Genomic DNA, 13,184 nt, shown 5'->3' on the forward strand with positions numbered 1-13,184 from the left:
TAACCTTTCAGCCCCGCTTTTTTTGCTGGCCTAGGGAAAATTCTGAACTTCCTCTCCTACGGTTTGCTCTCGGCGCCCCGGCCACCACAGCACTCGTCGCTCCTGCGGGACGCGGCGGCCGGGATCGCTCCCCGCTCCTGGGGAGGTCACGCCACGAAGATCAGCACAAATTTACCGCGATCTTCCAAAAAAAAAAAAAGCTGCTGGCGCTTTTTTTTGCTAATTTGCAGATAACAAATCTGATCCGGAGGGGGGGAAAAAAAATCCCACCCTTGAACATGCTGGATAAGTAGATGGGKGGAAAGCAAACGAGTTTGTGCCTAGGTGCTTCTCGCCCGGGTAGGTGCCGGCCGGCCGCAGCGCGGGGAATCGGGCCGCTCTCCTAGGCCATCCGCAGATGTGCACTCCTGGGGCTTTTTAGAAGTTAGAAGCCACCTCCGGGTTGCTCCAGGGAGAAAGCCGTGCCCACCCGGGCTTTCCGGCGGCCGCACGCGCAGGGCGCGAGGCCTCCCGCTCCACCTGCGCCGTCCCCGCAGCAGCGTCTCCTGCTCTCCCTATWGCAGGAGCTTCTCCTTCGGGAAGGCGGTTTCTGCGTGGATGTCGGCACCCGCCACGCGCTGGGGCTCTCCTGGCTCCTGGGGCTTTGCTTTTTCTTTTTTTCCTGCTTTCATACATTTCCTCCAGCTGTTCCTTGCAAATGCCACTGCAAAGTCTTAACGCTTTTTAGAAATCTCCAATCTTCGTCTCATGTTTTACTCTTGTTTTAGCATCAGTAAAGTACACAGGGTTGGGGGGGGAAACATTCAGGATATTATTTAGGGTGTATAAAATACTRCCTTGGGGTTACCTTCCTCCAGACACGTGTTGGCAGACGTCTCTCTCCGACTCCGGCACTGTGCCTGTAGCCTATGGAAAGGAAAGYCTGCCCTGAGGGAAGGGTTTATATACTTCATTTTGTACTTTTGTTCATCCTACTCTTGGCTTTTGAGCTGCTTGGAGCAGGGAGTATTTCTCGGCCAAGCACACGCTCACCTYTCTGTGATATGTACCCAACTGATTTGCTCCCGGTTATAAACTGCAGGGTATGACTAGGTGTCTGGCACTATCCAGAGGGGAGGATTAACCATTTATTCATAAAATCTTACTGAGAACAAGCAAAGCTCACATATCCGGGTGAGTTTTGTATGGCAAATGTCTTAGATGCCCTTGGACTGGATTGCATTTGCCTACAGTAAAACTGCCAGCACAAACAAATCCGTAGCTCCYACAGCTGGAAACAGCAAGGGAAAACAAGGGCAGGAGTTGTGGCCGGGTTTGAGGACATGCTGCTTCTGTGGGGGGGGAGGAGGTGGAAACCCATGTCCCTGGCTCGTCCGAGCCGACCCGACTTGCTGGGGCGGCTCCCGCGCCCTTCGCGTCTTCCAAAAATGAAGCTGTGCGAATGAGTCCTGCTGTTATGCAATTGCCAACCACGTTGCTTATGTAACGCGTGCGGCTGAAAGATCTCCCGTCTCCTTTTCCTGTAGCCTCTCTGTTTCCTTCTTTCTGTGCTTTGAACGATTTTTTTTTAATCTCTGAGTTGTCGCTGCGTTTAACTCCCGGAGCCCTGGGTGGCGGTTGAGGTTGCACGAGTGACACCACGCCAGGGCATGCAGAAGTTCAAGRGTGTCTGCGTGCTCTGCTTGGAAATAACCACCAACACCAAAAGCAACCCCCCTTTTTTTTCCCTGCAGCAGAGAGACCCTCTCACTCCTGTGTTTTCTTCCCAAACTGTTGGGATTGTGGCCAGTCTCATCTCATGTCAGACCACCGGACTTTGCAACGCCCCAGGCTGGATGCGTTGCTGCCTTTGCATCAGCAAATCTGCCTTGAGGGTGCAATTGGCCATGGCAGAGGCAGATGTCTACATTGCCAATGTAGGGTCGGGTGAACCCCTGGGGCTTTTGGGGTGACATGAAGGGGGACAGCTGGCAGGGCTCCGGCACTTTTTGCAGGACTTCTACTGCAGGATGAAGCACTTGGCCAGAAGGTCTCCACAGGCTGGAGTCCATCTCTGCTCCACAGGACACACAGCTCTGGCTCTGTCCTGGCTTGTCCCCACAGAAATGGGAAGGAGAGCTTCACCATTCCCAGACTGGAAAATGGTTTGGAGTGGCAGGGGCCTATGGAAGTCACCTGGTCGAGACCCAAGATGAAGCTTGGGTGCCTCACCTCACTGCCCACAGTTGTGTTTCACAGACTGAAATCACAGCTTTTCTCTTTCTTTTTTCTAAACTTTTTCTTCTCTGTAACAGTTTTCCTCATATTTTGCTTCTTGCAGGATTTCTGCAACGTGTCATCTCCATCACATTTCCCATTACAGAGAATCACCGYGTTAGTCTGATCCCATTTTCACTTTCTTTTTGTCCGTTGGCGTGAGATAGAAATAGCTTTTGTGCAGATCCACACATCCATTTTATCTCTCAATCTTTTCCCAAGGAGGAAATGATGCGTGCATGACATCTTTCCCTTTCTGCGGTATTATAAAGCATTTTTTCACTCATAATTTCCAGATCACCTTCCTATTTAACACAGGCACACTTGCACATAGGAACGCTGACACTATCCCAATTTTACAACAGTGAATATAAATTATCTAGAAATTCAGCAGAAGGACGACAGATAATGGGATATTTGTTGGCATTTTGTCTCCCCTGCCGGGATTTAATTTGCTGTGTTACATTCTCTGTTATTTACTCAAGCTCTGCTGAGCCCAGTGCGTGCTTTTCCTCGTTGAGCTAACAAGCACTGTGCCGCTATTAATAAACGTGTTACTATAGATTTATGTCCTCGGAAACAGGAAGGGACTCTAGYGTCGCCAAGTCCGGTCCTCTGCTGCCAGAGCCAAGATCATTGCACAGGTCTCGGAGCAACCCGCCGCATGCAGGAGCGCTCAGGGTGCTTCTGCTGGCCCTCAGCCACCCCAGTGCCAAAGTGAGGGCTGCTCGGGGGCAAGTGGTGCATCTTAATCGCTGGTAAAAAGACTTGAGATTAATTGGCCAAGCTCTGGACAAACAGGAGTTGCACCCTAGAGCACAGCCCCTTGTTTGGCCCCTCTCTAGGTCTTATRTGCCTCTGGCTTGCAGGAGTGCTGAAGAAGCTGATAAGACATCAGCCAAGCAAGGCTGTAACCAGTGGTAATATATTATCATAGCCTGAACGTGTCAGCTTGCATGGGACTGGCCTCCTGGCTTGTCCAAGCTCATGCCTCCTTGGGCCCACAGTGTCTTGCCTTCACAGCTGGAGGAAAGGATGCTGTGACTCAGGTTCCCAGGGTCACAGCCAAAAGTGTGGAGCAAACAGGACTCCAGAGAAAAATCCCTTATCCGTAGCTGCTGGAATAATGTCAGCTCATGAATCCACAGCATCTGAAATCCTTGCTCTCTGAACAGCCATCCATCACTGCCCCTGAAGGACATACTACTAGGAAACAAATCCCTTGGGCATTTGTCCCATGCTTGGTGTCTCATAGTTGGGTCCTGCTGCATATGCCCCTGCACATCAGCTCCTAGGGGTTAYGCGCAGTGAAATTTGGCCGTCGTTGTGCCTAGATAGACTCCTAAACACAGCTGTTGAGAGTGGAAAGTCCCTGTGAGCTCAATGGGAGAAGCAATKTTACTTGAGAGGTTACTTGCAGGCATATAAGGAAGCAATTTTCTGCTTCATCAGGGTGCAGTGCAGGCTCTAAAGAGCATTGTGCCAGGGTCACTGGCACCGTGTGTGATCACAGACCCTGTCACCTCAGCCAGTCACCCAGGATCCTGTCCGACACCAGCCTTGCAGTGATTGCAGCTGCCTCGTGAGCAAGTTTGGTGCTACTTAGATTTGAGAAAAAGAGGTGAGTACACCACYGAAAGCTCCAGGAAAGCAGCATTTGGGGTAAGGAATACACTGGGCTATCTGCAGGGCTGAGACAACGCCTCTCCCGTCTGCTGATGGGTGTAAAGGAATATACTCGTACATATGGTTGCATACGAGCTGATATACAGCTGTACACACAGAATCATGGAAGAGTTGAGGATGGCAGGAGCCATCTARTCCAACACCCCTGCTCAAGCACTGTCCTAYAGCAGGTTGCCCAGGACCATGCGGCTYCAGGGATGGAGCCATCARCCTCTCTGGGCARTCTGTTCCAGTGCTACGTCAGCCAGGAAAGCAATTGCACGCAGAAGAACATCTCAAGAGGCCACAGAAATGCGGGTACTCAGGGCCAGTGCCAACAGCCACACARCAGTGCAGATTCACTCCTTGGGGTCGAGGAGGGGAAGTGAAGACAAGTTCTGAAGCCTGCTTGGATGAAACTGCACGGAGGGATTTCTTGAGGCAGAACTGCAATGCTCGGCTACCCTGCAGGCTGGTGAAGCCCAAAGCTGCCAGCGGACTAGATCCATACAAGCACTGTTTTGTCCCTCATTGCTGTCTGTGATGAAAACCATGAGCTTCTTTTCAGGAGAAGGAGAGTCCATCTGCAAAGGGACATTTCCATTGGGGCAGACAGAGGGAAGCTATTTGGGGAGAAACACAGCACCTTTGCCATCACCCAAACACTCACCACTGCACTGCTGGGTTTCTCAGAGGTCCCTTCCCATCTCCACACCAAACAAGGTCATCCTTTTGGTCAACAAGAGATCAGTAGTTCAGAAAGTGGGACTTAAGCTGCATGTTGTCCTGATCAGTGTCTTGCCAGGAACAAGGACAGGAGTCCTGCAGGCTGCTACCTCTCTTGTATCATCTACCCCAGCGCTGCAGCCCACTGATGGCACCAGGAGCCTAGCTGAGGACTAACATGTGGAAATGGCTCACTGAGGGCTAGCTAGAGGAGGAGGATCTGAGACCAGATCCCACTCATCTTTCCACATRTGTGAAAGTGATATAAAGAAGTTCTTCAGGCACTTAATCATCCGCAGCCATCCTTACGCGTGACCACAGCCCAGCCCTTTAATGGGTCTCAAGGCAAGATTCCCAGCTGCCTCCAAGGCTTGCAAACAGCAATCAGTGACTTTCATTAAGCTGATTGTATAAACATGGTGTGTTGTGCAAACACAGCCTAATTGCTCCCRTTTAACTAATTGAAATAGGTGGGACGGCCACATGAGACTGGTGTTTGGAAGCAACGCTGATGCGCTCCTATGAGCCCAGCCGTTTGCAGCCATGATCCCAAAGCGACCACACTTGGAATGCAAACTTTGAAATTTGGCACAGGCACAAACATGCAACTTAACTGCATTTACACGGTAACCACAAGAGCCTCTTCTAACAGACCCAGGGTTGTTTTCCCTGCTGCAATCCTGTAAACATGATATCATTGCTCATAAAAAAGCCTTGCAAAATGTTCTGCTTGGGAAGAGCTTACGCAGCTACTGTAGCTGCGAGAGGCGCTGAAGCCTTCACTGCTCCCTTTGCAGCACCCTGGAAACCAAATAAAACGCTTCTCCGTTTGGCTTAACACCCCTGCTGTCTGCAGCATAACCTTGGTCCAACGTAGGAAGCTGGATTCGTGGCTCTGCCCCTTGCAATGCAGTTTTAAATTGGAGGAAGAAGTTTGGTACGGAGTGAATTGCTCCTCGGTGAATTGGGAGYGTTCAGCTGCGGCGAGGCTGCGTAAGCAATTAGGGAGGGCAGGCTGATGTGGTAGCAGCTCGGCTCTTGCGTTATTGTTCATAACAAAGTTCTTTTATAGCCACAKCTGACTTCAGCTTGCAGAAGTTAAGGAGAACAGTAAACAAGTCGCTCTGCAGCACCCTTTCCTCTCCTGCAACGGCAGGGCCTGGGAATGGCACTCRCTGCACTAAATCGGCCCCCACCGTCGCAATGCATGTCCTTATCTGTCCCTGGTTGTTTGCTGATTAATTGGAAAGGATCTTCCTTTCCACCTGGAGATGTCCATTCCTTCAGAGGAACGTGGATCTTGCCACCCTCAGGGTGTTATAGTATGTTACGGGAGAGCAGAGAGCTGCCGTAGTTGGGCTGAGCAAAGCTGGCTCARCCCGGGGGAAGGAAACTGGCACCAGTCTGAGCTTCATATGCTCTTTTGTGCAATTTTGGTTTGCTGGTTAAGTCTTACCTGCCTTGTTCTCTGAACGAGTCGTTATCCTTTGTGCTAAATCAAAGTACTTTTCAGTTTCACTTTATTCTTAAGGAGATATTGTAAGTAAATAGTTTCTAAGTCCAAAGTTTACTCTTGTTTTTAATTCCGCAGCTTTTCAGATCTCTRCTGAATGTTTCCTCTCAGGTGTCTCTATGGCTCTGTGTCTGATAGGCAGTGCGCACGTCAAGGTGATACTGAAATGCAAGCAGGAAACCCAGCCAAACAGGAGATCAGAGCACGCATGGTGGGATGAGGGCAGGATCGGCTGTGCATCCTTGGCTGTTGGCAGCTAACAGCTAACGCAGGTTCTCCTTTAACTCCAGGGATCCCCTGGAGAAAGAGGAACTGAGCTCCCGTGGCAGTGGCACGAGAGATTCTGGATGTCGGTGGTGCACAGCAAGGGGCTTTTACYCACCATTTGGGCAGGGATTGGTGGGAAAATTTCCACCCGTGCTTTTTGTTTGTTTGTTTGTTTTTAATACCATTTGGTGAAAATACAACCACCAAGAGGACCATATAGAAATGTTGAAGAAAAAAGTTAAATATATTCCAGGTGTGGCAGCTTCCCCAGCTCGCTGAAGGGTTGGAAGATGCATGTATGTAAACCCTGGGCCTGGAAGAGGTGGGCAGGGTGAGTAAAATGCCCTTGCAGACTACAGTATTCACTGTTTGCAGGTGCAATTTACTGCCTCTTCTTTGGTGATGAGGGCCAGCAGATACGTTAAAACAGGTAACTGGGGAAAGAAGGACATGGAGCCTCCAGTGCTTAACAGCTCCACCGACAAGCCCATTCCTGGAAATCCGGGCTGGGGCTCCTTTGGGGTTCCTCCCTTACTACCTTGGCACTGCTGTTTATTTTCTCTGTGTCACCTCTGAGCCTTCGAGAGGCCTCAGCTCTGCCAGCAAACTCAGCAGCTGTAAATAATTCATCACAGCGCTGCTCCCAGAGACAAGCAATATTGGACACTGTGGTCTGGAACAGGCAGGTACTTTGGCTGCTGCACTGCTTAACTCTCCAGAGGTTCTGGGAAGCTTTTCATGGATGCTTTAATTTACGATTGAATTTACTTTATTGATCCCATCTTGTATTTCTTTGTAGCACTATCTCATCTCTTGAAATGGGACTGAGAGCAGCAATTGCTTTTTGCAAAGGATGCTGTGGAGCTTRTAGCTCGGTGGTATGCAGGCCCCGCTCTTGTGCTTGCCTCTCCTGTGCTGAGCTTTCAAGGGCTGTATAAACACCACAGTTAAGACAGTCTTTATTGCTAGGATTGACATCGCCCAGTAATTTGTTAATTTGTTCCAGGTTACAGTACTTCCTCCTTTGCTGATCATTGTGGGAAAAATAGAATTATACAAAGTAAACAATAATGTACAGCTTTTCACCCCGTTTGCTGTAGAGCTCATAGATGCTGCACTCATCCAGATGGAAACATCTATTGGAGTGCTCTGAACAGTGAACTAAAGCCTGACGGGTTTAACGTGCTGCCAAACAATGCTGCTTCCTGGGTAGGAAGTCTGGACACTAAAACGAGAAAAMGGCAATTGGCCTCCTACAAGTTGTTTGATTCACAGAGGCAACTAGTGTGAAAGGAGGATGGAGCACGGAGTATGAGAAGGGAAGGAGGTCAGCGGTACTGGGAGGGAGGTGCTGGGTTCCCACAGGTTAATGTTTCCTCATGCAGTTAAACTTAGACGTTGGTTGTGGATCAAGAAACTTAACGTGGGAGATTGCTTCCAGGTGAAATGTAAAAACACTCTAGGTAAGAGTAACAGACAGCAAAGGGGGAGTTTAAACCATCCAAGACCATCCATTTGGAGGGATGGAGAAGGGCTTGCTGAACCCCCTTCTACAGGCAGAACCTGTCCTTGCCTACTGCGTCCATGCCCATAGGAGAGTCCCCAGATCCATCCTCATCTAGCRGCAGCTCTTGGGAAGGCACTCTGGCAAGTCAGCATCTCCAAAGCTGCCTGATCTATGGGAAGACACCTGATGCATCCCCTTCTGCGYGGCTTGCTCTGGTATAGACTTCAGCCCGGTTTGTCAGGGAGCTGAAATCAGTTAAATCCCATGAGGACACTTGGCAGCAAACCTGCACTTGGTCACAACTTGTGAAGCAGGACTAACATTGCTGAGCTCTTCATGTCTGGGCAGATCCCTTGGCCCAAGGACTGCTCTGGCACGGTTTAAGAGCTCAGCTGGGTTTTTCTCTTAACCTCTTTTTCCATCTCATCAATGCTGTGGATATTTCTGTCATTTTATAGCACTGACATTTAAATACAGTGTCAGTGTGTAATGCATATTGCAAACATATCTAGAAAGCTAAGACATCAGTGTGATATAATGCAATATATAATAATGAGTCTGAATCCTAGTCTTGGCTGTATCTAGGTAAATCTGAGGAGCTGCTCTGGAGTCTGTGGAGCTGCCCTACCATGGGAAGGAGAATAAAGCCCAAGGAGATTTCTGCCAGCATGGTTGTGATGAGACTCTGCCCCAGGCACTCTATAAAGACCATAGGATGCTCCCTTTTGGTGAGGGTTCAGGGAGTCCGGGGAGTTCAGTACTAACTGGATGGTCTTTCCAGACATGGGGCTGATACTAGACAAAAATAAGCTGAGAGGTTCTGCATGGTTCAAAGATATGAAGGAAGCAATCAGAGCAATTGGAGAGTCCCATCACTTGGGACAGTAAAAATTGCCCTCCTTCCTCCTGCAGGTATTGAAATGATTATTAGAGAATCACAGAATTGCAGAGGCTGGCAGGGATCTCTGCAGATTGCCTAGTCCAACCCCCCTGCTAAAGCAGGGTCACCTGGAGCAGGTGGCCCAGGATCATGTCAAGTCTGAATATCTCCAAAGATGGAGATGCCACAACGTCTCTGAGTAACGTGTTCCACTGTTCAACCACCCTCATAGTAGAAAAGTTCCTTTTTACTTCAAAATGAAGTTTCTTGTATTTCAATTTTTGCTCTTTGTCCCTCCTCCTGTCACTGGGCACCACTGAGAAGAGTTTGTCTCTGTCCTCTTTACACCATCTCATCTTCCCTGAGCCTTCTCTTCTCCAGGCTTAACAGCCCCAGGTCTCTTAGCCTCTCCGTGTAGGAGAGATGCTCCAGTCCTTTGATCATCCTCATAGCCCTACTGGACTCTCTCCAGTAGCTCCATGTCTCTCTTGTCCTGGGGAGCCCAGAACTGGACACAGTACTCAAGATGAGGCCTCCCCAGGGCTGAGGAGAGGGGCAGGATCACCTCCCTCCACCTGCTCGCAACACTCTGCCTAATGCACCCCAGGAGACCATTGGCCTTCCTGGCCACAAGGGCACATTGCTGGCTCATGGTCAACCTGTCATCCACCAGCACTCCCAGGTCCTTCTCTGCAGAGCTGCTTTTCAGCAGGTCAGCCCCCAGCCTGTCCTCGTGGATGAGGTTATTCCTCCCTAGGTGCAGGACTCTGCACTTGCCCTTGTTGAACCTCAGGAGGTTCCTCTCTGCCCAACTCTCCAGCCTGTCCAGGTCCCTCTGAATGGCAGCACAGTCCTCTGCCCCATTTTGTGTCACCTGTGAACTTGCTGGTGGTGCACTCTGTCCCATCATCCAGGTCGTTGATGAAGATGTTAAACAGTATTGGCCCTTCAGTGGGGCTGGAATTTGAGGATACCAGGATTCTGTCCCTACACTCATTACTCAAGCTGTTTGTGGGCTAAAATGATTGTGAAGTAAAATGATCGATAATTCTTAACATCTTAACTTCTCCCATGGCCTAGTGATTAGGTCACTAGTGTTTTGCATGTTGTTTTGCAGAAGTGAAGTGCTAAAATAAATGAGAAGCATAAATAATTGGTTATGATGACTGTGTGCCTGCTGTGTGGGTGTTTGCAAAGCATGACTGGGTTTTACTGTGCTGAGCAAAGCGAATTCAGATGGAACACTTAGCATTGCGCTGAATGATTTTATTTTGGCAGGCGGATAAAACAGACCTGACAGAATGACAACGACCACCACAAAGAGCAGCTACCTGGATCAATCCCGGAAAACGTTCTGCAAGAACCCATTTCTCAGTATCAAGGTAAATGCCTCCTGCTTTCTATAATCCCCCTTGGATTACTAGCTTAGAAAAGAAGAGTTTAGCTTTCTGCAGAAAGCGTTGACTTGATTTCTGTCTAGCAAATGTATTTGAGACGTGCTARAGGGTGCTCCCTATCACAGAAGTGCAATTGGATAAGTGACTATTTAATCTAAAATCAAGCAGTCGAACAACAATGTTGTAAAATGATTTAACTTTCAAGTTCTGCAGTATTCAGCTTCCATCAGTGCATCTCGCAGCACTCAAGCCAGATCTCCAAGAGAAACAGATATATTTATATTATATATATATATATATGTAAACACTTATTACACTTAACCCTTATGGAAATTACTTTTTTGTAGTCTGTTTCCTGCATGCTCTGTCCACCACTTCACTGGCACGGCCAGGTAAATGCATGCATGTAGCAGAAGGAGCAGAAATTGAGGAAAATGGGAACTGGTGCTCACTCAGGGTGGTGGTAGGCACACAGCCACCTGCAAAGCTGTGCCTATGAGCACCTATTTAGGTATTGACAGAAAGGCAAGAAATGGGATCTAGTTGGCTTGAATCCTGCTATTGTGCGGATTTACACGCTGAAGACATATGTACTAAATGATGACTCAGTCCACCCGCCCGTCCACTCACTGCTAGACATTATTTCTGGGCATGCAGGGAGACAGTGCTTCTACGTCTTCATCCAAGAGCTCTGTTGGGATCTGGTTTAGGCTGACAGATGTGTGGACTTCATTAAGCCCTTTGGAGAAGTCCCCAAAGTTAGATGAGYTTGGGACCACAGGATGTGGCAGTCACTTTTACACAGCAGTGAGATGGTTAAAGCATCCCCCAGGAAAGGGGAGGAAGGCAGAGGACCGGCTCTACTCACCAGCATAGGAATGCAGCCAAGTTCCCTATGTCCTGGGGCACCCAAGCCATGGGGAAGCCTGGAACAAGGTCCCTCTCTCCCCCGCCTCCTCAAAGGTGGGCCATTAGGCTGCAAAGCTGCAAAGAGACAGGAGGCAAGAGGTAGGCAAGCTCTAGCCTGAGGGTTTGCATGCTCACCACCATGGTGAAGCATGGCCAGACTCTATTTCCCAGGACATGTCTGTTTTTTAGGGGGGATCCATCCAGAGGTGGTCCTGGAACAATTCCTTGAGCAAAAGCAGAACCCTAAATCTCCTCCAGCTCACTTGTTTAGGATCTGATCTCTGAATCTTGGAGAGATAGTGTCTAAGTTCAAATCAAAATTTGCTGCACTGAGTTCCTCTTCTTCTCTACCACTATTTCAAAAGTACTCAGTGCTCATCTCATGGCAGTGGGGTCGGAACAGCCTATGTGCAATTAACATTGATCCTGAGCTTGCCGGCAGATGTTCGCAGCTTCTTGGCTCTTGCACGTGGTTGYGTCAGTGCCAGAGGGGCATTTGCAAAGTTCTTTGTACTCTCGGTTGTTTCCAGGAAGAGGGTCCATGATCCTTGGCTCCTGGGGAGCTGGTGGTGAATCCTTTTCTCTCTGTATAGAGCTAGTGGCATTTTAAAAAGAGAATCCCTGGCATTAATGATGGTATGACAAAACCACCTGTGGAACTGGTGGTCTGCTACAACATACTATTGGAAAACGCAGTGTAGCAACATTCAAAATGCTGAAAAATAGGTAAACTTTTCAATAAGAAAAGCATCTGTCAGGTGGTAGTAATAATCACATTGACCATGGTGATTTAGGAATAAGCTAATGCTCACCTTGCGTCAGAATCAAACTCGTATTTCCACCTTGTTTTCTATAAACAGGACATTTTGGAAGTTCTGTGCTCTTTTCTCACGCATCACAAGGAGACAGGAAGCTAGACTATACTAACTGTTGGTCTTATCAGATGACAATTCCTATGTTCAATGGAGCATATAATTTGGTTTGTGAATATCAGCTTTCAAGCTGCTCTTGTTTGAACAAATGAAGTTGACAGGAATGGASTTTTTTGCTCTGGGAATATACTGCAGTGAAATAGGTGCTTGGAATAGCAGAGATCTATGAGAAGCAAGGCTCCAGGTAATATAATGTGGAAACAGCTGAAAATCTGTCTGCTGGATGAATAAACTGAGAACAAGATGGAAAATGCTTTCCCTGATACTACGTGGCCACAGGTTTGGGGATTTTGTTTGTACACAYGCAGTAAGTTTGACATGTCACTGTAAAATCCTCAGCATCATGCTATTACCACGGCTCAAAAGCTTTCCGTAGTGAAAAACATCAATGATTTGCTGCATTAAGTTGCCCAGCAAGCATGCTGTGAAAGCGTGTGATTTAATATGAGCTTTTCTTAGCATGTCATTACAAGTGTGCACATGAAAAGATGTTTTCACTTGGTTAGAAGAATCTATAGCAATTTGGTAAGCCGGGAGTCCAGATTTCCATTCTCCCTTTTATCTCCTAATTGAATTTTAATGTAAACCAGGACAACTCATTTAAACCTTGTTTCTTCAAAGTCTTAGGGAAATGCAATGTCCTGCTGGACTGGGTGCAGTCTCCGAGGTCCCTGCAGGGTGAAGGTATGAGGAAATTTTGGCAGAGCCACGGGTGCACCTAGCTCCTCTGCTCCTGGGGGTGACTCCCTCTGTACTGCAGCATCTGATTCATATATATTTGGCTGAATAATTGCACATTATGAATAATACCAGCATTCACATTAATTTACCCTTAATGCTACATCAGTGCAGTTGGACGCATTGCAGAATCTCACTASGCTCTAGAGCAAAATACAACTAGGGTGACTAATTGGACTGAGAAAGTGAATATTCCCTCTAATAATAAGATTTAAGATTTCTCTATCATYTTTCTGGGAAGGGTTTTGGTYTTGKTTTGTTTTACAAATGCTGATGAATTTAATTCTATGAATCCCTTGCGGCAGAGGGGAGGAACTGAAGTCGAGGGTTACACAGATCTGCACAGGATGGAGGCATAGGGAGAGCTGGGAGCATAACTTGTTCTGTGGCAGGT

General features: G+C 48.2%; 1 protein-coding gene across 1 annotated transcript in view; it reads left to right on the top strand.

Annotated features, from left to right (window-relative positions):
- Positions 1–13,184, top strand: part of SLCO2B1 (solute carrier organic anion transporter family member 2B1) — a 63,001-nt gene that overhangs the window by 1,834 nt on the left and 47,983 nt on the right. The window contains exon 2 of the mRNA XM_085311235.1: positions 10,093–10,196. Coding sequence (XP_085167361.1) covers positions 10,116–10,196 — 81 coding nt within the window. The 5' untranslated portion in view covers positions 10,093–10,115. The remainder of the gene's footprint in view (positions 1–10,092; positions 10,197–13,184) is intronic.

The sequence above is a fragment of the Rhea americana genome, unplaced genomic scaffold (genome assembly GCF_003343005.1).
Source record: "Rhea americana isolate MKP2758 unplaced genomic scaffold, rheAme1 scaffold_335, whole genome shotgun sequence".
NCBI classification, from domain to species: domain Eukaryota; kingdom Metazoa; phylum Chordata; class Aves; order Rheiformes; family Rheidae; genus Rhea; species Rhea americana.